The sequence below is a fragment of the Zootoca vivipara genome, chromosome 2 (assembly GCF_965207765.1).
Source record: "Zootoca vivipara chromosome 2, rZooViv2.hap1.1, whole genome shotgun sequence".
NCBI classification, from domain to species: Eukaryota; Metazoa; Chordata; class Lepidosauria; order Squamata; family Lacertidae; genus Zootoca; species Zootoca vivipara.
Genome location: NC_142584.1, coordinates 47,704,879 through 47,730,241, shown reverse-complemented (window position 1 = coordinate 47,730,241; position 25,363 = coordinate 47,704,879). Strand labels below are relative to the sequence as shown.

Sequence of the window (25,363 nt, the reverse complement as noted above, 5' to 3'; positions counted from 1 at the left end):
CTGCTTTCTGATCTCAAAGTAGGCAAGAGGTAAAGGAGGTACACGCCATTTAACTGGGTACTAAGTGTAGATTTTCAGTACCATGGGCTAGAACTGTTTCCCGAATGTTTGTCATCTCTGCAGAGTTCAAGATAAAAATGGCCCTAATACTTCCTGTACCCAAACATTAAAAAATACTCACAAATTTAGAGAAATGATAAGCTAAAAGGCTAGCATTAGAAAACCAAACGTCCCTTACGGTTAGGCTATGCCTCGTGTGTGAACGCTTAAAAATAAACACCATATGGCAACCCTAGCAAGTGAGAAATGGTCACTAATACTATAAGTACAGTATATTCCTGCGTATAAGACTACTTTTTAACCCAGGAAAATCTTTTCAAAAGTCAGGAGTCGTCTTATACGCCGGGTCGTTTTATTAATACGGCAAGTATATCCCAAACTCTCTATTTTAGCTGGAAAAGTTGTGGGTCGTCTTATACGCCCAGTCGTCTTATAGGCCGGAATATACGGTAGGTGAGGGAGTCCACATAACCTGCTCAGTGAACTAAGAAGCTGGGAGGGGGGTCCTTGCATTCACCTGTTCAGACTCCCCCATCTCCTCAATCCACTTTGATGTGGATTTTTCACTTCCTCTAAAAGAATACATCAAAGATGCCTTTTGATGTTTGTTTGCTTTCCCCTTTTGAGGGTTTTGTGGCTTCACAGCCACAGCTGATTAAGCTGCTATGGCTAATATTGTTTATTGACATACAATCTTCTTGCATCCTTCACGGAGAGCTTGAGCTGGCTGGGTTCCTGGAACCTTAACTCTTCCTCCGACATAGGACCATGGGGTGATCCCTTTAACATTACTTCCCTACCCTCCAGCCAATGCTCTTTCAGTTCTTCAGCCTAAGGGGGCGGGAGAGAAATCCTCAAAGAGAAGCTTAAGGCGTTACTCATTAGGGAAGTACAGTGGTACCTCGGGTTACAAACGCTTCAGGTTACAGACTCCGCTAACCCAGAAAGAGTACCTTGGGTTAAGAACTTTGCTTCAGGGTGAGAACAGAAATCGTGCACTGGCGACGCGGCAGCAGCAGGAGGCCCCATTAGCTAAAGTGTTGTCTCAGGTTAAGAACAGTTTCAGGTTAAGAAAAGACCTCCAGAACGAATTAAGTTCTTAACCAGAGGTACCACTGTATAGTCTAAGGGCCACTGTACACAAAATTACTTAGTACACAGACATGCCAAGTATGTAAGAAAGTTGTGGGAAAATAGAATTCAGCTAAGACACATTAGAGGCTGTTTCCCTTTCACTCTTAGTTCTTTGAATCCCACCTGACGTACCTATTCAGGTGTACAAAATAGTTCCACTGAGTCTGCTTTTCAGGAATACCATGGGTTTGTTTTTGTTTAGAAGAATTTATGAACTATTTAATTAAGGAATCAGTGATGTACATAGAATAGTTTAAAGCAAATTATCAATATACAAATAAATTAGCCAAGTTTATATGTAACTTGTTCACATATATATAACTTGGTGTTTATATATTTTTATTCTGCTTATTTATTAAATTTGTATACTACCCTTCATTTGTAGATCTCAGCCAAAGTTCAAAACATCAGTGCACATTCATTTGTCTCAGTAATCCTCACAACTACTAAGTAAAGTAGGTCAGTATTATCATCCCCGCATTGTGAGTTGGGGTACCCTTGGAGAAAGCTATGATATCTGTTGAATTCTTGATAAATGTGAGATTTGAACTAAGCACTTCATAGTTCATAGCTCAGAATCTAAGGCAGTTCACAGACACAAGCATGGAGACTGTGCTTAAAGTGGGCCACGGTCAAGGTGCTGCTGTTGATAGTTATTCAGTGTGCCCAAGATGGAGACAGGATTCCTCATTTTCTTTCTTTCCTTCCTTGGGCTTATCCACATTGCTTCTTGTCTCACTGCTTTCCCCCAAGGAAAACCACTCTCTGGTGCTCAATAGGAGCAAAGGGCAATTCAGTCTTTCTTTGGATTCACATTCGCTCCAATTTACCCCTAAAGATTGGGTTTTCCCTGGGAAAGGAGCGGGGCAAGCAGAAAATTGCTCAAACCAATATTTTCTAGGCATAGGGCAAGCAGAAGTATAGATGAGCCCTTCCTTCCTTCCTTCCTTCCTTCCTTCCTTCCTTCCTTCCTTCCTTCTATCCAAAAGACCTCTGGACACTAGGTAGGAGGGGAGCAATCATTATGCACAACAGATGCATTATCAGTGCAACAGATGTTAGGAAATGATGTTTCTGCCAAAGAGACAAGACCAGCATGGGGGCCCCCACCCCACACTTCAGTGATAGAGGGACAAGAGGGGAATGGTGTTCCAGTCTAATAAGCCAAAAAGTTGGAGGAAGGATGTTCCAGTTGACACATTGCCCAAAGAAACAGCATGTGTTACCATATTTGGGCATATCATTGGCAGCAATTATTTAAGTGTGTGTATTTGCAGTAAGCTAGCACAAGTGACATTCAATATCCCTGGTGTAGCTGACATTGTGTATATTGCCTTAAGTTGCAGTTGTCATGAGCTGCACCCTAATGGCATAATGGAATTGCTTCAAAATATATAGTTGGGAAACCGTTTCTGAATTTCACCCTTCTTTTGAAAGGGGTTGAAACAGGAATAAACCACACAACTGTTTGTCAGTGTGGTTTTCAGCTAGATGGATTTACATTATACATATTTCACTTTAGAAAACGCCTTGGAGATTGATGGGTTGGAAAGACCCGCTGCTATTAGCGATGGGTGTTTCTCAATGGGATCGTATAGTTATACCCCTTAGAGGTCTAGGAGAGACCAGACCATGTCGCTTCCATCCCAGTACCACACCTCTTGCTGCATGACCCAGCTGACCTAGGCAGGATACAAATTCAGATATGTTTAGGAGCCTCAGCAGTGAAGAAACGTTTGGGGAACCTAAGATGCTGGAAGAAAGGGGCCTTAAGGTACCTAGTTAGCTTGCTCCTTGAAGCTGACACATTGGGACTGAAAGCTGAACGAGTTCAAACATTAAGACTTCCCTGTTCTCCTCTCTCTTGGGTGGCCTCTACTCAGCAACCGGGTGCCCCATGTCGGATCACAGGCCTCTTTGATTAGTGGTTCTTTCTGCTCTTTAATTTTTGCATATGCATTTAATGAGGCAGACAGAAAGGAGGAAGGTAAAACAAAGGCGCTTTTAGACTGTTGATACCCTAGCTGCTCGCATCCCAACTCTCAGAGCTCTCCATCGATACGGCACTGCATGAGCTCACCGGCTTGCAATTTTTGGTCACAACAAGCCGGCCTTATCAGCCCAAAGACTGGCAGACTGTTTGGGGATATTTTTGTCTCTTTGCCCACTCTGTTGCCTGCTTTATGGCCATCACTTGATGAGCTTGCAGATGACTCTTCCCAGTCTGCTGGGACTCTGAAGCTGATGAGCAAATCTGCCCCATTAAGATGCTTGGTAATCTGCGTATTCAGGAATGAGAATATCTCACATGCCTGGGTCTCTGTGCATCTACAAACTGGGCATTGTGCGGTGCTTGATCCAAAACATTTGTTTCCGACACCTAGGGATTTAAAGAGCTACCGTAGCTAAGAATAGCACTTCTAGTTTTTAGCACTTCTAGTTTAGCATCATGTTGTGGCTAAGAAGAGACTGGCACATGAACCAGATCTCTGATTCAAATGTCCCCTCTGGTATGAACTCTTTACGTGGCATTGGTGAAGCCATTATTATGTACCCCCCTACTCAGCCACAACTGCCAATATGGAGATGATTTACATTGCAAAATTGATGCAGCTGTAATAAACCATAGTTTAGCATTACAGAAAAGAGCATGTTTGAGCCTTGGGTGCAAGCACTTTCCTCCTCTCCTTCTGACATGGCTGTGAAGAGATTGGAAGCATCTGTTTCCTCGTTTAAACTAACCACTGCTACGCTCAAACCAGGCCAACATATGGTTAGTTTAAAGTATGGGCTGCTGAAACAAGGTAAGATCAAATTGTGGTTTCTGACCCTGGCCTACATTCAGTAAACAGGCTGAAGTTCCCAGTTTGGAAGTAGCAACGCTTACAACCTTTTTCTCATGGCTTCACCAGAGTACTGTGTCCAAGACTGAAGCAGGCCCATTCCTGGTGAGCTACAACGGTAGCCAACATTGCGCTCTTCCTTGTCATGGGCAGCATACAGAATGGGAATGGATGATGGGAACTGTCATCCAACAATCTTTGGAGGGCACCTTGTTGGCTGTGCCAGGTGTAGCATTGCATTCAGTCTGGGCCAGAAAGTTGTAAGCATAGCTGCCAAGTACCCCGTATTTCCCGGGAAACCCCTGTTTTTACTTACTGTTTCCCGGAGGTCTCCCGTTCCAGCTCCTCTCCCGTTAATTTCCTTTTCTTTTTTCCTGTCGGCGGCCATTTTTCTGGTGCCGCTTTGCCCATCTATGGGCACCAGAAAATGGCGGCGCCGGAAGTCACGTCTACGCATGTCCAGAAGTGCGTAGACACAACTTCCGGTGTTGCTTTGCCCATCTATGGGCACCAAAGATGGCCGATGCTGACACCGGAAGTTGCGTCTACGCACTTCCGGACATGTGTAGACACGACTTCCGGCTCCAGCGCTGGCCATTTTCAGTGCCCATAGACAGGCAAAGCGACACCGGAAGTTGCTGCCAATCCCAGATTTCTCCGCCGGGTACTTGGCAGCTATGGTTGTAAGGAATATTGAGGGCGAGGATGTTCATCTTCACAGCAGGATGGCTGTTTCAAAAGTGACCTCCCTGCATTCAGTCCAAACACAGCTTTCTTCTCCAGGATCTCTTTTCTGGGGAGAAAAGTGTTCTGCAAGTATGCAGCACAAACCAGGTGTGTGTGTGTGTGTGTGTGTGTGTGTGTGTGTGTGTGTGTGTGTGTGTACTGGCTGCCTGACTGGCCACCCATGATGTCACACTGAAACCTTCCCCCAATTAAATACCAAGGAAGCAGAAAAGACTACAGCTGTGCAGATGTTATTGGCCCAGAGATGGAAAGAAGATACCAGAGAAGAATGGCAGACCAAGTTGATGGATTATGCCGAAATGGCTAAAATGACCGGAAGAATCAGAAATCAGGAAGACCAAATTTTTTAATAAGGAATGGGGAAATTTTATAACTTATCTTAAAAACCATTGTAAATAGTTTTATATATACAGTTAGTAGGATTGGAATATCGCTTGTAGATTAATGGTGAATTTTGGGCACAATGGAGAGGTAAAAGATTTGGATTATCATAAAAGATGCAGGAGGAAATGATTAACAATAGAACCCACAAAGTGGAGGATGGAAGTCCAAGAGATTCCTTCGAACCTGGTTTTTGTGTTGTATGTTGGATACGGGACTGTAAAATTTTAATCTGAAAAACCAAATAAATATATTTTTAAAAAAGCAACCTTCCCCCAATTCCCAGGTGAGTTTTTCCATTTCATTCCCCCCCCCTTTTTACAGTAAGTAGGAGGCAAATGAATGAATGAATATACATGTAGCTATTTAAAAAAAAAAAGACCAGGCAACTTGCTTAGAAGCATGAGGTGAGGGGCAAGGCGAATGGCTGAAACATTGTTCAGTTTGTTGGTATGTACAGCTGTCATATCAGTTGCAAAGTCAGGAGGAAGCTCTGCTCACATTACGGCCCAGGGAACCACTGTAATAATAATAATAATAATAATAATAATTTATTATTTATACCCCGTCCATCTGGCCGGGTTCCCCCAGCCACTCTGGGCGGCTTCCAACAAAACAGAAATTCTAAAATACAGAGATCCATCAAACATTAAAATTCAGAAATCCATCAAACATTAAAAGCTTCCCTAAACAGGGCTGCCTTGAGATGCCTTCTAAAGGTCTGGTAATTGTTGTTCTCTTTGACCTCTAGTGGGAGGGCATTCCACAGGGTGGGTGCCACTACCGAGAAGGCCCTCTGCCTGGTTCCCTGTAACTTGGCTTCTCGTAGTGAGGGAACCGCCAGAAGGCCCTCGGAGCTGGACCTCAGTGTCCGGGCAGAACGATGGGGGTGGAGACGCTCCTTCAGGTATACCGGACCGAGGCCGTTTAGGGCTTTAAAGGTCAACACCAACACTTTGAATTGTGCTCGGAAACGTACTGGGAGCCAATGTAGGTCTTTCAGGACCGGTGTTATGTGGTCTCGGCGGCCGCTCCCAGTCACCAGTCTAGCTGCCGCATTCTGGATTAGTTGTAGTTTCCGGGTCACCTTCAAAGGTAGCCCCACGTAGAGCGCATTGCAGTAGTCCAAGCGAGAGATAACTAGAGCATGCACCACTCTGGAGAGACAGTCAGTGGGCAGGTAGGGACTCAGCCTGCGTACCAGATGGAGCTGATAAACAGCTGTCTTGGACACAGAGTTGACCTGTGCCTCCATGGACAGCTGTGAGTCTAAGATGACTCCCAGGCTGCGCACCTGGTCTTTCAGGGGCACAGTTACCCCATTCAGGACCAGGGAGTCCTCCACACCCGCCCGCCTCCTGTCCCCCACAAACAGTACTTCTGTCTTGTCAGGATTCAATCTCAATCTGTTAGCCGCCATCCATCCTCCAACCGCCTCCAAGCACTCACACAGGACCTTCACTGCCTTCACTGGTTCTGATTTAAAAGAGAGGTAGAGCTGGGTATCATCAGCATACTGATGGACACCCAGCCCAAACCCCCTGATGATCTCTCCCAGCGGCTGCATATAGATGTTAAAAAGCATGGGGGAGAGGACAGAACCCTGAGGCACCCCACAAGTGAGAGCCCAGGGGTCTGAACACTCATCCCCCACCACCACTTTCTGAACACGGCCCAGGAGGAAGGAGCGGAACCACTGCATGACAGTGCCCCCAGCTCCCAAACCCTCTAGACGATCCAGAAGGATGTTATGGTCGATGGTGTCAAAAGCCGCTGAGAGATCCAGCAGAACAAGGAAACAGCTCTTACCTTTGTCCCTAGCCCGCCGGAGATCATCGACCAGTGCGACCAAGGCAGTTTCAGTCCCATGATGAGGCCTGAATCCTGACTGGAAGGGATCCAAATGGTCCGCTTCTTCCAGGCGTGCCTGAAGTTGTTCAGCAACCACTCGCTCAACCACCTTGCCCAAGAATGGAAGATTTGAGACTGGGCGATAGTTGGCCATATTGGCCGGATCTAAAGATGGTTTTTTAAGAAGCGGTTTAATAACCGCCTCTTTCAGCGGGTCTGGGAAGGCTCCTTCATGGAGAGAGCATTTACCAACCCGCGAAGCCCATCGCCCAGCCCTTCCTGGCTAGCTTTTATAAGCCAGGATGGGCAAGGATCAAGGAGACAGGCGGTTGGTTTCACTCGTCGAAGCAGCCTGTCCACATCCTCGGAGGTAACAGATTGAAATTGATCCCACAAAACTTGACTAGACAGGACTCTAGCACTCCCCTGCCCCGGCCCTGCCCCCACGGTGGAGTCTACCTCTTTCCGAATCTGAGCGACTTTATCTGCAAAAAACTTTGCAAAATCATTGCAGGAGATCATGTGGCCCGTACTGGGCCCGGATGGAGCAGGTGGTTCCGCTAAATTGCGAACCACCTGGAAGAGTCTCCTGCTGCTGTTTTCTGCAGATGCGATGGAGACGGTGAAGAAGGTCCTCTTCGCCGTCGCCATTGCCACTTGGTAGGCTCGAAGTTGAGCTCTAGCCCGTGTCCGGTCTGATTCAAAATGAGTTTTCCGCCACCGGCGCTCTAGCCGTCTCAACGACTGTTTCATCGCCCTCAGCGCCGGGGAAAACCACGGGGCTGTCCGGGCTCCATGCAATCTGAGAGGGCGCTTCGGAGCCAGACAGTCAATAGCGCTGGTTAACTCCGCATTCCAGCGGGCCACCAGGGAATCAGCTGAAAGGCCATCGACATGGGATAAAACATCCCCTACCACTCTCTGGAAGCCAATTGGATCCATTAAGTAGCGGGGGCGGACCATCCGAATCGGTCCCACCTCCCTGCAGAGGGGAAGGGTTGCGGAGAAGTCCAGTTGCACCAGAAAGTGATCTGACCATGGCACTTCTTTTGTTTCGCTTTTACTTAATGTCAGATCACCAACATCCATAGAGGTGAACACCAAGTCCAAGGCATGTCCGCGGCTATGAGTTGGGCCAGACTTATTCAGGGACAGCCCCATGGTGGCCATGCTTTCCACGAAGTCCCGAGCGGCTCCTTGTAAGGTCGTGTCGGCATGGATGTTAAAATCCCCTAAGACAACCAAGCTAGGTGTCTCCAGGAGCACATCCGACACGACCTGAAGCAGCTCGGGCAGGGAATCCTTGGTGCAGCGGGGAGGTCGGTACACCAAAAGGAATCCTGTACTGCCCCTATTGCCCAACTTCCAGAACATGCACTCAGAAAACTCCGTCTTACCAATAGGACGCCTGGTGCAAACTAATGACTTCCTAAAAATCACTGCAACCCCCCCTCCCCGCCCAGATGGCCTGGGTTGCTGTGCATAAGAGAAACCTGGTGGACAAGCAGCGCCAAGAACGGGCCCATCGGCTTCATCCAACCAGGTCTCTGTCACACATGCCAGGTCAAATCTTCCATCCACAATCAGGTCGTGAATGGCAGTGGTCTTATTCATCATCGACCTGGCATTGCACAGCAGCACCTTCAGGTCATGTGGGTATCCCTTGCTGATTCCAATATCCGTCCGGTCAGGACCAGACCCGGAGGCAGGGATAGTCCTCAGACAACGACTAAGTCTGCCTCCTCGGTAATGACATGGTCTGGTCTTAGCGTAACTCCTCCTCCTACCCGTGACCACTGAGATCGGTTGTCCCAGTGCATCACCCCCTGTGGAATCTGCCCCAGCCATTTTGCTTGCTGGGACCCCCTCCCGAGCAGCCCTGACCCCTCCCCTTAAAAACAAAATAAAACCTCTGTAAAAACAGCAAAGAACAGAACAAAAGAAAAACACAAAAAACACAATAAAACAATAAAACCAAAAACAATAAAAATTACAAATACACTAAAATTTAACAGATTCCCACACCCGACTAAAAATCCCTCGCTAAAACCTATGTAAATCAAAAAATACAGTAAAACAATACAAAGACAGAAAATTACAAACTAAAATTGACCCCTCCCCTTAAAATCAAATTTAAAACCAATACAGAAAACAAACTAATGCAATAAAACAATACAAACAAAGACAGAAAATTACAAACTAAAATTAACCCCTCCCCTTAAAATCGAATTTAAAACCAATACAGAAAACAAACTAACAGACTAAACGATAAACAAAAACCAAAAACAATAAAAGTTACAAACACATCAGAATTACAAGAAAAGCAGCAGCGGCACTGTTTCAGGCCTCCTAGGAGCCTTAAAGCTGTGGTAGAGTATGGGTCCCGCCCCCGGGCCCAAGGTGGAAGTGGGCCTCAGGGGGAGCAGTCCTTCCAGTACTCACAGCAGCACTGATGTTCCAGGCCTCCCAGGAGCCTTAAAAGCTGTGGTGGAGTGGGGGACCCGCCCCAAGCCCCAGGTGGAAGTGGGCTTCAGGGGGAGCAGTCCTCCCAAACACTCCCTGGCAGAGCAGCAGCAGCAGCAATGTTCCAGGCCTCCCAGGAGCCTTAAAAGCTGTGGTGGAGTGGGGGACCCGCCCCAAGCCCCAGGTGGAAGTGGGCTTCAGGGGGAGCAGTCCTCCCAAACACTCCCTGGCAGAGCAGCAGCAGCAGCAATGTTCCCGGCCTCCCAGGAGCCTTAAAAGCTGTGGTGGAGTGGGGGACCCGCCCCAAGCCCCAGGTGGAAGTGGGCTTCAGGGGGAGCAGTCCTCCCAAACACTCCCTGGCAGAGCATATACTGTATATATACAGTATATTCCATCTGACTTCCTCTGAATATAGGGCCAGAGTTGTGGCCCTATGTTGAGGGTGAGTCAGTTAAATCACAGCCCACCATTATAAACAAGAAATCGGCCTCAGGTTTCTGAACTTCCATGGGTGCTGGCTTCAATGAGAACTTCTTTGGTGTTCCCGCACACTTTGGCACTCGTCACAGTGTCCCATTGCGTCAGAAGTTTAGTCATGCTGGCCACATGACCCAGAAAGCTGTCTGTGGACAAATGCCGGCTCCCTCAGCCTGAAGCAAGATGAGCGCCGCAACCCCATAGTTGCCTTTGACTGGACTTTACCGTCCAGGGGTCCTTTACCTTTACCTTTCTTTAGCCCAGAAATGGAAGACACTACTGGACTTAAATTTCTCATTGCAATACAAGAATATGTGGACTCTACCTATTGCAGAGAAAATAATTCATCTTGTGGGATTTAATTCCTTATATGTCAAATTCGGATATACCACTCTTTCCCCCATCAAATTGTGAAATTTGGCTTTCATGATGTGCTTTTCTTTTTCTACATTATCTGCTCGCTATTTATTTGAAAAATACAACACCTGTACTGCTCCTGTGTTTTGTAACTTTGATTATTTATTGTTTGTTCGTTCGTATTTTTTATTTTATGTTAATGAAGAATAACAAAAAATGTTATCTTGGGCAGAAAAAGGGTTTGGTGGGTGGAGGAGGGAGTGCAGTACGTTTTGTGGATTACTGTATAGTTAGAAAAAGGTTTAACAAATTGATTTGAAACTTGGCAGTGTAGGAGAGATATGTTTGAGGATGGTTCATATCGAATATGGGTTAGATAGAATAAGAAATGGCTTATTTTGAATGAGTTAAATGCTTGCTTGACAAGTGACTCTTGGAAATTAACAAGTAGTGTTCCATTTTTTCTTCCATTGGCTTTACCGGGTTGATATTTGAAGGAAAATTGCTGTGCTTGTACTGCCTTTTGGGGGAAAATTTGTTGTGTTAGGTCAAGTGGAACACCTAGTAAGTGACATGACCTATGAACTGTTTAAAATGTTTCATTTTTATGAACGGTATTTTTGTAGGCAGTGTTAGGGAATGTGCCCAACACATGCTCATTGTGAACCTGTTCTGAAAAGTCTGAGCAAAAGCGACACATAGAGTGTTGTGAAGTGACATTTTGTGGCACTGTAAGGGGCCAGAAAATAAATTGGGAAGAGGGGGGAGAAGTTTACAGAGGCATAAAAGTTTATTTTACTCCATTTATATCCCTGTTTTCTTCTAAGGATCTCAAGGGTAGCATACATGATTTTCTCCCTCCTTATTTTATCCTCACAACAACCATGTGAGGCAGATTAGACTGAGAGGCGGTGACTGGCTCTTGATCACCCAGTGAGCTTCACAGCTGTGTGACTATTTGAGAGGGTTGCCGCATGACCCAGTTGGGTGTGTTTAAGTATCTAGCATTTACAGAAGCAAATCACTCTGCTCACAACCGCCATCCAGCTGCAGTGTAGTGGTGAACACATTCATATTGCCTAAATAAAATGTCTGTTAAGGGTGACACTGCAATTTATTAGCATTTTGGAACTTCAGTAAACATGGAAAGCCCTTAAAAACATTATTTTTTGTGTTAATTGATATAATGTGTATGAAGTTCTTTGAACATTCTAAAGGCAGGTAAAGGTAAAGGGACCCCTGACAGTTAGGTCCAGTCGCGGACGACTCTGGGGTTGCGGCGCTCATCTTGCTTTACTGGCCGAGGGAGCCGGCGTACAGCTTCCGGGTCATGTGACCAGCATGACAAAGTCGCTTCTGGTGAACCAGAGCGGCACACAGAAACACCATTTACCTTCCTGCCGGAGTGGTGCCTATTTATCTACTTGCATTTTGACGTGCTTTCGAACTGCTGGGTGGGCAGGAGCTGGGACCGAACAACGGGAGCTCACCCCACTGCGGGGATTCGAACCGCCAACCTTCTGATCTGCAAGCCCTAGGCTCTGTGGTTTAACCCACAGCACCACCTGCCAAAGGTGCTAATAATATTGCTGCAGTTAAAGCACATAATTTCTAACCCAGATCAAGGTTGAATAGTTTATGTTGGTGGTTACTTGCAACAACATGGTTGGGAGATGAAAAGGATTAATAAATGATGTCAGCCTTTACTGTGGGTTTATAGTATATGTGTTGAATAGACCTTTGTTCTTATAGACCCTTCAGAAGGAACTATGCATGTGTATGTGCAGGTCACTCTGATGTACAGCTTGTGCTGATCTCATGCACTGATGGTACTGCTTGACAATGAGAGCTTATAGCCATGCACATTACGTGTACTTTTTCTGTTAACCCTGCACCCTGGCCAGCCAGATTCTGGTGTTCTCCACTCATACCCCTTTCCTTCTCCCCACCTGCTACTCATTCCAATATTCCTGAAACCCAGGGTTGGTGACACTAGGTGAAACCCCACACTGGAGCTGCCCAGATCCCTTTGCCTTGTATCCACCTAAGCTGAAAATCTCATATTTAGATTGGCCCCACCGAGGGAGGAGGAAACAGAAGGCTTGTGAAGATAAAAGCGCATCAGCGGAGGTGGCAGGAAAAGGCTTATGATGGTTGCATCCTGAACATGCTGTGAACTGGGATTAGGAACCTGTTCCCAGCAACGGGAGACCTAGAATTTGTGGATACAAATTGTGAGCTGGGGGGCAAGACGAAAGCTGAGGGGTACCTGGATATATACTCAGTTTTCCTATGAGTATAAAGTACTGAGCTGTGGTGCTTCGTCCTTTAAATAACCTTCTAGCTTAGGCCCTCTTCATGCACATGTGCGCATACACATGCACACACAGAGAAAGAGCTACTTCCACACGGTAGAGTCCCATGCTCAAAGGGAGCACATGAGAATGTGGACAGGGCCACTCATGTGGGAAAGGTCATTCAGATGTGCATATGAAGCCAGTGGGGGTTTAGATATAGCCTAGCATAGAGGTAGGGGGGTGGGAATACTGAGTAATAATAAAGGATTCCTTTTAGCATGTAGGGTGAACGTTCCATCAGCACAGGGATTTCTCTTTGCACAATGGAACAGTCTCCTTCTGTCCTCCCCTCCCCCATGTGCCTCCTAAATCTGTTCGAGGGGTTCTCCTATTCCTCTGGAGCACCTTTGGGGAGGGTGCAGGGTGAGGAAGGGGGAACAGTCCCATTGTGGAAGCAGAAATTGTTGCACTGACAGAACTCATTAGTAGAATACCACCCCTAGCATTTAGCAGTTTGCAACCCCCAAATTCCATCAAGGCTTTCTGTTTTAGACCTTGCTCAGGAATGAGATGGGAAAGGCTCTTGACTATTTGGGATTACACAAAAATATGTGCTAAAAATAACGAAGAGGGAGGCAGACCAAAAGAGAGGGAGGTACGTGCATTGTCCTTGAACAAAATGAGTCCACCTGTTTCATAGGGGTTGCTGTTCCCCCAAATGTTTTCCAGGGTCTGTTTTTACCTCCCAAGACAGTCCACACTCTGGGAAATGTTGTTGTTGTTTAGTCGTTTAGTCGTGTCCGACTCTTCGTGACCCCATGGACCATAGCACACTAGGCACTCCTGTCTTTCACTGCCTCCCGCAGTTTGGTCAAACTCATGTTCGTAGCTTCGAGAACACTGTCCAACCATCTCGTCCTCTGTCGTCCCCTTCTCCTATCGTGAGCTCCATTATGAAAAGGCCTGTGTTGTGCCCTCCTTGAGGATAATGGAAAGCTATGCAGCGCAACATGAGTGAATAGTTTTGCAGGGTGTGGGTTCACTTGCAGCTGACAAGACATATATTCACAAGAGGACTGAAGTTCTTTTGTTCTCCTGATGTTTGTATGGAAATGTGCACTGTGTGTCTGAACAACCCACCTTACTCGCCATCCTCATCAGTCAGCACTTTGGAATTCACCTTGCGGCCAGTGCTGCTGATAGCTTGCTCCCTGTGGCAAGAATTTGCCTTATAAAAACCTGGAGCTTTGCGGTGAAGCTACCTGAGTCAGATTGTGACTCACAGCAAAGCTTATGTGGCTCATGCTTGTTACTGATGCAGAATCTCTGCATGCTAACTATAGCGCTGAAATGAAGCACCTCTTCCTCGGCAGATGGCTGCCAGGGTATGGAGTCAACCTCTGTTCAGCTTCTAGCTGCAAACTGACTGGCCACATACCCATTGCAAAAAAAGAGGAAATAAACAAAATCCACCATCCAAAAATTAGGACAAAGGAGGACTCTGATTTGCACAAAAATTGCATTTGCTAACTTATTTCTATAGATGCAAGTGTAGAAATAAATTACTATAACTTAAATAGAAATACAATACATTTCTCCATTGAGGGGAAGGCAGTGACTCATTTGGCTGCTCAATCAGCTGGCCAGCTGCTAACTGTTGATGGCCAACTTCATGGCCCCCCCGATCTCCCTTCTTATAGTTCTTTGTCTTCAAACTGAACTTCAGCAAAGGAATTCAATTAGAGGACTGTCATTTGTGCTACTTACCAAATTCTCACTTGGACGGTCTTGCACATAGGAGCAGTGGTGCATTGCTTAGACCTAAATGACTGGATATCTGGGTAAGGCCAAGGCTTTACATGACAAGCAAAGTTTCCTCATGAAACTGGCTTCTGTATTGCAAAGTGCCCTCAAGTATAAAGAGGGGACTTGTGTATCCAGACAGTTTTTGGGATGTGCCAGGGAGTTCTGTGGCAACTGCTTATCCCTGACTTGTGGCCACAATGTATCCCAGAGTGTTTGGAGATGCTCTCCATCCCATAATACATACTAACCCTGTCCCCCTCCCCCATGGTAGAACAATGGCTTCTGTTGTTCCCTGGGACACTCAGTAGGCCCTTGGTTGCAATTAGGACCGCATCACATCCTCTCTTTATGGCAAATGCATCTTATAAATTATGAATCTTGGCTTACAGGAAGCCTTGGGGCTGTGCACTTCCAGTATCCTCATAATGACACCGAAGAAAGAGATAAAGATAGATTATCAGGATATATCCAACTCCAAAGGGCGTGCTCTGAGCTTAGTGGGCCTTGAGGCTGGAAGATTTTAGAGAAACCTGAGTGAGTGATCTTGCCTAATGGCTTGGTGCCGTTCTCTCTCGTTCTTCTTTTTAACTAAATCCAAGCACCAGGAATGGCTATTGTGAGGGACAAGGGATACAGGGAAGTCCCTCCCATCTTAAGTTCCAGCCCATCCCCAAGCGCTGGAGAGAGTAAGGAGAGCTCTGCCTCCAGCGGAGAGTCAGGAAGTGGTGTCCGAGGCTCAGGCAAGGTTGTGGAGCCCATGCCTCAGGTGGGGCAGGAAGTTGGGCGCACGGGGGGAAGGCCAATCCCCCCAACTCCCGAATTGCGATGCAAACGTAGGGGGAAGAGGTTGGGTCTCCCAAAGCTTTTGTGCTGGAAGAAAACGCGCCAATCGCCATTCGGAGGTTCTGACACCTCACCTTAAGCATGTATATAGATCGTTCTGACCACTGTAAATAATCAGCACTTAATAAAAGCCTAAAAAGACTATGCTGGAGTCGTTACTCTAGAGTAGCCACATCAGGCCCTCTGACAGCAACCTCCGAATCTTTTTTTGGCTACTTTGGAGTGCCGCGATGAGCGCGCAAGAGGCTGAGCATTGGAGGCTGGAGGCCGAAGCGGTGAAGCAGGAGATACGGAACCTGACAGCGCAGGCCCAGCAGCAATTGCATGCCGCTCAGGAGGAAGCGCGCGGGGCGCAGGAGGAGCTGAACAGGCTGGCACTGCCGGAGGACATGAGGGTGCACCCAGTGTTTCATAGATCGCTGCTGTCGCCGTACAGAGAAAGTACCAGGTTCAGGGACAGCGATCAGCCTCCAGAGGGAGGAGGGGAAAGGGGAGAGACCCAGCAACTCAATGAGGCAACTGAGATTTTAGATTCAAGGAGAGGGGTGAGAGGGCTGGAGTACCTCATGGCATGGGAGGACACTCCGCCGTCCCACAATGAGTGGATACCGGCCACGGAAGTACAAGAGGAATTTTTAGTGGAAGAGTTCCATGCCCTTTTCCCCCACAGGCCCAAGCCCTGGCACATGGAAAGGGAGGGAGAGGGGGAGGAAGGGAGGAAGGGATCGCAGGCAGCAGCTCTCCATGGAGATGGGAAGCGGAATTTGAGGATACGGAAGAAGAGGTGTGGGTTTCACCGAGGTCGACTACGTCAGAGGCAGGAGAGGACTGGCAGAACATTTTTACTCCCACCAGTTCTGACGCCACAGACTTTTTGGGATTCCCGTCTTCTCAGGGGGAGGGGGAAAGATCGCAGGATTGGGGAAAATTTTTTACACCCACAGGCTCTGATGCCACAGACTTCTTGGGGTTTCACTCGTCCCCAGCAAGCAGAGAGCCCCTAGGGAGGGGGGGAGAGGAGCCTGGGAGGGGGGTGGATGTGAGGGACAAGGGATACAGGGAAGTCCCTCCCATCTTAAGTTCCAGCCCATCCCCAAGCGCTGGAGAGAGTAAGGAGAGCTCTGCCTCCAGCGGAGAGTCAGGAAGTGGTGTCCGAGGCTCAGGCAAGGTTGTGGAGCCCATGCCTCAGGTGGGGCAGGAAGTTGGGCGCACGGGGGGAAGGCCAATCCCCCCAACTCCCGAATTGCGACGCAAATGTAGGGGGAAGAGGTTGGGTCTCCCAAAGCTTTTGTGCTGGAAGAAAACGCGCCAATCGCCATTCGGAGGTTCTGACACCTCACCTTAAGCATGTATATAGATCGTTCTGACCACTGTAAATAATCAGCACTTAATAAAAGCCTAAAAAGACTATGCTGGAGTCGTTACTCTAGAGTAGCCACATCAGGCCCTCTGACAGCTATCCTGTGCTGGATAGAAATAAAGGTTCGATAGAGTGGTCCAGGGATGAGGAAGGCACAAGAAAGTGTAATGCTCCCACTTCCACTCAGCCTAAATCAAGCACTTCTAAGTCCCATTAAACTCCCCCCATGTTAAGTATGTTTGTGGTTCTCCCATGTTGAAATCAATGGGACTTGAAAGGGTGAAGCGCTTCATTTTCGCTCAATGAGGCCCCAACTTTGTAACAATTCTTGCTTCATAAAATGCATGTCACAATCCCATTAGGTGGGATACGTACCCTGTCTTCTTTTCCTTTTTGTAAAAGCAGTTGCCTGCTTGCGGATCTCTGGTGTGGAATAGTGTGTGATGCTTGAATCTTAAGGCTGCATCAGCCCACCTGTTCTAAGAATACTGAATGTATTATTGCCTTAATGCTTTGGGCAACAAGAACAAAAGAGAGTAGAATTGGGGAAATAAGGCATCTCTTGGGGCCTGTCCACACTTCTGCTTGTGCTGTGCCTAGAATGCGGTTTTCCACTTGCCCTGCTCCTTTCCAAGGGAAAACCCACTCTTTAGCGATAGATCGGAGCAAATGGCAATTGCCCTTGCTCCAAATGAGCACCAAAGACCGGTTTTCCTAGGAGGGAAGCAGCTGGACAAGAGGAAGTGTGGATAAACCATTGATGAAGATGTCTGTGAGAGCATCTTTTTTTTAAATGAAGGTTTTATTTAAGCAGAGAAGGGTCAGCATAACAGCCATGGATTGCTTTTTAAATTAAAATGGCAAAAAGGGATATCAAGATTAGCATCTATTTTCTGCATTAAGAAAATAACAATGGGATGGAATGTGCAAGCTGGAAGTGTGTTACCGTATACATGAGAACAGCTTGCATAAACACAGGCCAGTGTTTGACTGCTGTAAGACTCTCTCCCCTTAGAATAATATAAGAAGTGTCTCTGAAACCAGTACTGTACTGTATCCCTGAGAAATTATGCTGCCTCTCCTGACTCTGGAATTTCTTCCCTTCTGGACTCATTTCGCTTCGTACTTGTCTTCAGCGAGTTTGCTAGGAATCTATTTACCGTAGCTAATTTGTGAAGCATTTGGTATAACAAGCATCTGGACAGTGCATGGTGCTGTTCAAATAATCTCAAAGAAACAGATGAGTATCTTGCTGCCGAGCTATTCAAATATTCAGAAGTGGAGGGCCTCATAATGCATCAAGTTCATTAGGCAATGAGCCAGCTGCTTAGTAGATTGCATTGCAGTAGATAATATATGTAATACCATCCGTCTGAATAGTATTGGGGAAGTGAGGAGACAAAAGCCACTGAGAAGAGCGCCATGTTGGCATGAGGGATTGTGCTCTGGAGAAATTACCCAGCTCCTTCCTCGGTAGCTTCTTCCCTGGGGTAGTGATGCAATGCAGTGGTAAATAGACTTAGCTATGAATCAGGAACTCCCAGGTTTGAATCTCTGCTCTGCACTCACAAGCAAGCAACTTGATCTCAGCTTACTTCCTCACCCCAGCCTTCTGCAACAAGGAATAATAACTTACCTTTCAGGGTTCGTGTAAGGATTACAAATAAATGTTGCAAATGAAGGGTTTCGGTGCTATCCAAATGTCTGTTACCATCTGCTTGCATTCCATGTAGCATTTGGAGCCTTGAGGAGTCGCATATAGGAACCTGCAATGGAAAGGAGAACCCACAATCCTGTTACCGTATTACTCAGTGAATGTGGAATGTGCTCCTGGTGGCAGAGTTCAGCATCCTGGGAATCTTTGTTTTGTTCTTATGTTTAAGTTTATGGCCCTTTGGAATTGCAAAGTTAGGCTTGAGATGCCAAGATTTCCACTGACAAGGGCTTTAGTGGCCTGCAACCCCTTGATTCTTTACGATTGGCAGAAGCAAATAGTCTGCTTCATTGGTACATTTTATGCAAGCCATTGGTTTTCTTGACTCAGGCAGAGTACACTGTACAGTGGAACCTCGGTTTATGAACACCTTGGTTTACGAATTTTCGGTTTACAAATGCCGCAGACCCATCTGGAACGGATTAATTCACTTTCCATTACTTTCAATGGGAAAGTTCGCTTCAGTTTATGAACGCTTCAGTTTATGAACAGACTTCCGGAACCAATTACACCTATGCTTTGGGTTAAGTACGCTTCAGTTTAAGTACTCCACGGACCGTCTGGAACAGATTGATCCACTTTCCATTACTTTCAATGGGAAAGTTCGCTTCAGTTTATGAACGCTTCAGTTTAAGTACTCCACGGACCGTCTGGAACAGATTAATCCACTTTCCATTACTTTCAATGGGAAAGTTTGCTTCAGTTTATGAACACTTCAGTTTATGAACAGACTTCCGGAACCAATTGTGTTCATAAACCGAGGTACCACTGTATACAAAACCCTCCTTTTCATAGCAGTTGCTGTCTGTATTGCAGATGGCGACCGTTTTCTCTTTTGGAATGTTCTTGCCTGAATTCATCAGCAACCTTTCCAAACAAGCCGATTCCCCATCAAAAGGCTGACTTTTAAAAGTGGAAAGGTATTTCTTAACTATGTCGGGAGAGATGCACTTTATACCACTTTCTGAGGGTGAGGTGAATTCTCTTAAACAACACCCTCGTGTGCAGCTGGGTGTCAAGTTAAAACAAGCTGATCTGTTTAAGAAATTTAATTGTAGCCTCGTTTTATTCTTTGTCTGAAACTGCTTCCCTCCCCCGCCACTGCAAAACATTTATAAAACGGTGCTGTTTAATTTTGGGTTAACTATGTTGTGTGCTGTAGTTTGCATGTTGTTCCCATGGGATGTTCTAAAGAGCAAGTGAGCCCTGGCTGAGTGCATAGTCAGTCATCATTGAGCCATGGAACAATATTTGGAAGAGCCTTTTAAAAGGAACACGATAATTAAAGGATGCAAGTTGTCAGAGCAGTGAAGAGGGCAGCACAAGAAAATGTGCCACTGTATGGAGCTTGGCAGTCTTGCAGAATTATCTTTGGGAGATTGCTTCCCCATGTAAATGCGTTCCTCGAGGAGAGCTAGTTTGTACAAAGCATGCAAAAGCAGTGCTCTCAGGCTGTGGTGACTGCTCTGGTGAGGCATTTTACCTCAGTGTGTATGGGAGTGACCCTTCCATGAAAATAGGGAGACCTGAGGCACCTCTTCATATGCCCCTATCTTGAGGTGATAGCCCCATAATTCATCAGAATAAAACTATATCGCTGCCTCACCAAATGGAAGCGTCTTGTGTTGAGATTAAAGTGAGTGTTTACCTCTTTAAAGCACCCTCCACCAGCACAGCAAATACCTTGTGTTGTCGTTGGGAGGTGTTTTGCCCCTAGCATTCCACATCCCAAACAGAATCATTACTACATTAATGGTACTAATGGTAGTAACGGTACTAATACTTGTGGTCACCTAACACAGGCCAGAGTGTTGCCTTACGCTAATATTGGGTGGAGGACCTCTGAAAATCCGGAGAGTTGGAGATCTCTATCAGACCAGTCTTTTGAAACATTTAACTGCTGTGTATGTTCAGTTGCTAATTTTTTTTAAGTCCATTTCTGATCTTGTTTCCCCCGCCCACCATTGTTTATATTTGATATAAGATCATTTTCTGGAGATAGTACCCATATTTTGATACGAGCGGAGTAAGGCTGCAATGGCTGCACCCCATGCTCTGTTCATCCAGCAACCCAGCTACCACTTCCCTGCCTGCCATAGGGCAAAATCAGAATAAGGTTGACTGAAGCAGGTGGAAGAAGATGTGGAAATGCAGTAGGAAGTGCTTTGGTTGTAGCCTCCCTCAGTGTGCTAAAGGGTATAAGCAGGCACCTTCTGCAGGTGAGGAGGCCATGAGGAAATGGCAATTCTCTTCCCAAGTATCATGGAATTTGTCGCTTCTCCCTCTCCCTGCTCGCCTTGGCACACTTGATCTGGTCCATCTTTTATATTCCATACAGTGCTGATGGAAACGACAGGAATCTAACTTGGAGTTCACCAATCCTTGGGGCCATTGGGCACCTTTGGAATTTTGAGAGTGTGCTGCGGTTACTAGTCACAAAATGGTAGCATAACACAAAATGACTGCCATGTCTAAGGGAGCAGAAAAAGAAACAGGAACACAAAACCATGTGAGTGTGCTCTCTGTCAGACCCCCATCAATGGAAAATGAACTTCTACACTACCACACTCACAGAGAGAAGCTTTTTGCCACTGCTCCTCTGTTCATAACAGAAGGGAGGGGAGGGTTGTCCAATTGAATTGTGGGCATGTTTAAGGAGCCATGTTCAGTGTGGGAGAGGCCAAGGCAGTGCAAACAGGAAGAGCAAACTGCCTCTTGTGCTCGGTGGATTTTTTTAGTCGATAATTCCTGAGATCTTTCCCAGGTGCCATAGGTGGAACTGGTGGGCATGCTGGGGCCCATGGGTGCTGAGCTGGTGACCCCTACCCTAATTCGATTTTCTCCTTTTCTGCCCACAGTTTTGGATCAGCTCCTCCCTGAGCTTAACGTACTGCTCAAGCTCTTGGACCATGAATACTTGAGCTCCACTACAATGGAGAAGAAAACAGCCGTCTCAAATATCTTGCAGAAGCTGCAGCCCCCTGCAGGTCAGAAAGCCCTTGCTGCCATCTCTCACCCCTGCCCACCAGGCTGACCCCTTTTCTTCCTTTATTTGTTCTTTGTGTGATTCCTCAGGCTGAGGCAACCTTAAGGTACATTACATGTCTCCGCCTGCTATATTGTGGCACATCCCTGGCTCCTGACATGCCTGTACATGCTTTTGTTTGTGCAGGGCTCCACAAGGGTGGACCACAAAAATTGTCCCGGTTGATTTGACTCCAGTAGCGACAGCCGCAAGTTGTATAGCCAGCAGGGCCTGTTTCTTGCCCTTAAAAAAATGTCCCTGCCATCATGATCTGAAGGGCTTCTAAAGAGGCAAAAAAATTAAGTTAAGGCTGTGTCATCTCGTACTTATTGATGAAAAATGACTTGAAGATTTCCTCTTAGCATGGAAGGAGATGTTGGTTTAGGGTCGATTAAGATCTTCCCCAGCTGCTACTGGACAGCAGTTGCAATAAATACAAAACAAAAGAGCATGTGTGTGTTTTTCCTCATGAAGTAAATAGCAGCGTTGGAGGAATGAGCAGTCTAACTCCAGGGAATCAGCATTGGGATGGGGCAGGAGTCGATTAAACCCTATTCCCCCAGTGCCACAGTTCTGATCCAAATTGCCTCTGCCCACATCAATGAGTAGTTTTTAAAAATAATAACAACAGCCTTTTCATTGATCTCTCACAACTCATTTGGTTTGGCTCTATAACGTGAGCTGAGGATGTGCCAAATGTAGACTCTGCATTTTCACAGGTGGAACCCACATGCCATTGTGCCTCCTTCATATAAACCTGGAGTGGGGATTCTCTGGTCCTCTGGATGTTGTTGGGCTATCACTCCCATCTTCCCTGACCATTGGCCAGTTGGGCTGGGGCTGAGTCCAGTGATACCTGGAGAGCCACAGGTTCCCCACACCTGATATAAGCAAGCAAAGAGAGAAAGAAACTACACTCCCCCATCTCCAAACCAAAGCAGTTTTTCTTTTCTTTTCCCTGCACTTTACTCTTGTTTCATGCTTCCTGCACCTGCTGTCCTCCACAGCAGCTCCTGGGTCACCCGCCTCACGTCTGCTGTGTGTCCCATAGTCATTCTTCATAACGCTGCTGTACTTTGTCCTTTTATTGCTAGAGGTACGTGACTCCCTCTGGTGGAGCATTCCATTGAGAAGGAGTCCTCCAGCTGACCTTGAGGAGCAGAGAAAAATAGGCATTAAACAATAGCTGGCAAGAGCTGACCATCGTGTTCTTTGATTTATTTGAGCCCTATGGATTCACCAGAACTTTCTCAATATTTGTGATAGCAAATAAGGCAGGTGAAATGGCAGGCTTCTGAAGATTGAATTGTCCCCACCTCGACTTTTTAGTGTTCCATATCTTCTAAGGCAGCTGTAGCACATTTGCCTTTAAGGAAGCCACTGAATAAATTCCATAAAACGAATCCCCAGGAGATGGGGTGGGGGTACCTAACAAGTGCCACATGGAGTGGGTGTATGTATGTCAGAGCAGCAGGCACCTGTAGCTCTTAAGCCTGCAGGCAATGTGAATAGTGATATTTGGCCACGCTGTAGCTGGACAGGAATTGCCCTGTGTTTCCTGTGGAAATGTGTGTTTCCAGTAGCCTTCCTGCTGGCTGATTTCTGCTGAGAGATGAGATTTCCATGGGAAGAGCCCAAAGGCTTGTATTCTCTCCTCGGGAAGCCTCTCTATTATCCCCTCTGCAAGACCCAGAACACAATGATTCTGTGGGGTGGTCAGCTCTGAAAGAAGAGGCTAGCTTCTCCATTTTGCCTCTTGGACAACAGTTATTTCCTCTTTTGTTTCTGAATCTTCATGAGCGGGTGGGGAATAATCCCCACCCCTCTTCTCTCTCTCTCTCTCCCTCTCTCTCTCTCTCTCTATATATATAAGCACTACCAATTTAGGTTGGCTAAAGTTCAGGATGTTAATAGCTGCTTTGAGGGGGAGCCAATCACTTTCATTGAGCTGGGAAAAGAAGTGCAAAATTCATGTGGAATTAGATAGTGCTACAGGGTGTGTAAGATGTGGTTGGTAAATTCAGTCGATAAAACCTCTATTTTTTGTTCTCGTGAATTTGGCGTTGAACTAGGGCTGGGTACATACAATGCTTTTTAAAGCATATCTTAATAACATTTTTCTCCTCAAAGAATTCTGGGCACAGTTAAGGGTGGTTGACAATTGTAGCTCTTTGAGGGGTAAACTACAGTGCCCAGAATTCTTTGAGGGAAAGTATGTGCTTTAAAGGTATAGTATGAATGCAGCCCAAAACTACTTTTGTTTTTCATGAGTCAGACCCAGCTTAACAGGAAGGGGTTGAAAACCTGCATTTCTGCATCATTGGCATTTCGCCTCTAAGCCCAGAGCAGTGGTTTTCAAACTGTTCTGGAGTAACTTGGCGTTCCTTGGAAGCTTACTGGGCTTCCTCCATGAGAAGATCTCTACTGAGATGAGAGCTTTCCTAGAAGGTTTCAATCTTGCTGCTTCTGATTGTCTCCCTAAAAAGGTACAGCTGTGAAAGAATGTTGATATGTGCAAAGATCTTTCCAGTTTCATGCAGATCAACGGTGAGACCCAATAGGCACCTTGCATGAACCGAATGTGCCTTAGAACACTTCCCAGAATCCTCTGTGACATGCAAAAATTCCATGCCAAACGTGCTGATCTAGAAACGATTCCTCGAAGCAGGAGATCTCACTGGTTTAGCTCATAGTCTGATGCAATCATTCCTGTTGATGGCAATATCCTTTCTGACTTTGCAGGGAAGGAAATGAGCTACATGTATGTGAATACAGCGACCTTGCATAATGGCACTAGCTTTGTGGAGTCACTCTTTGAAGGCTTCGGTACGTACAGTGAGCTGTTCCAACCTAATGCTGCTTGCCCAGAGCTTCCCTGCCTTTTATGCCTGTTTGGTCCTCATCTGTCTGGATTAGCTGGTTACAAGTCCAGGCCCGGCGCAACAAGTCTGTGGCCCTTGGCAGTGTTCTGTTATTTGCATGATTCCCTAAACTTAAGGTGCTTCCCTCCACCTTTCCTCCTAACAATCCTTGCAGGAGAAATCCATAAAGAACAGAGAAGGACCCATGAGTAAAAAGCTGAACCTTTGCAGTGGAATGGGGCCTACCATCCCTCTCTGGTTATCAGCTGTTCTTGAATTCAAAGATACCTGTGATTCAGTATTACCCTAGTATTCAGCAGCCTGAGGGTTTGTGCAGACGAATTTTGCAATATGTCTATTAAGAAGATATCTGTGAAAATTTCACAAAATATATATAGTGGTTGGCATTAAATCCATCCTTACATTTAACATGCACTTTTTAAAAAAGGGATAGCAGCCATGGGGTGGGTGGGGTCATTTGCAGCAGGCAGGGAATAGTTTTAACCCTTCATAAAATCAATCGCTCATTGGAAGCTAATAATTCCATTGGAAGGAAATCCTCCATTGGCAGCTAGTTTTAGCTCAGTAGGTCTCATCCATTCTAGGACCCTTAAATTATAATTCCCCAAAATGCCTAGATAGACAGAGCATCAGGGTAGAGGGGTCAACTGCACAATTGTATAAACCTCATCCCAGAATGTGGCTGTTCTTCCTGACTTAACACTTTCTCCTTGACTTTGTCCCCTCTTTGGGTCCCTCCCCAAACCTTCTCATTTCCCCCATACCCCATATGGTACAGGAGCAAGGGGCTAAACAATTCCACGGCCCTGTACCACTGTGGGCACAGATGTTAGCAACTGTAATTCCTTCGGGCAGTGGGAGGGAGGGATGTCCATAGGGGCTCTGTAATGCAACAGAGAGATTACATGTGAAGTTTGATGGTGGCATTGCTCAGTGACTGTCTTCCAACTTTCCTACCAGACTGTAACCTGGGCAATCTTCAGGACATGCAAGAGGATGATGGGGAGGTGAAAGAAGGCGTTAACTTAGAACTTTCAAAGAGCCAGCCTGCTAAAACGGTAAGTCCTTGCTGAACCTAGGAAGCTGTCTTATACAGAGTCAGACCATTTGTCCATCTTGTTCA

General features: G+C 46.3%; 1 protein-coding gene across 1 annotated transcript in view; it reads left to right on the top strand.

The window, feature by feature from the left end:
- Nucleotides 1–25,363, top strand: part of AFAP1L1 (actin filament associated protein 1 like 1) — a 78,743-nt gene that overhangs the window by 30,829 nt on the left and 22,551 nt on the right. The window contains exons 2-4 of the mRNA XM_035105263.3: nucleotides 21,192–21,320; nucleotides 24,101–24,184; nucleotides 25,201–25,298. Coding sequence (XP_034961154.1) covers nucleotides 21,192–21,320; nucleotides 24,101–24,184; nucleotides 25,201–25,298 — 311 coding nt within the window. The remainder of the gene's footprint in view (nucleotides 1–21,191; nucleotides 21,321–24,100; nucleotides 24,185–25,200; nucleotides 25,299–25,363) is intronic.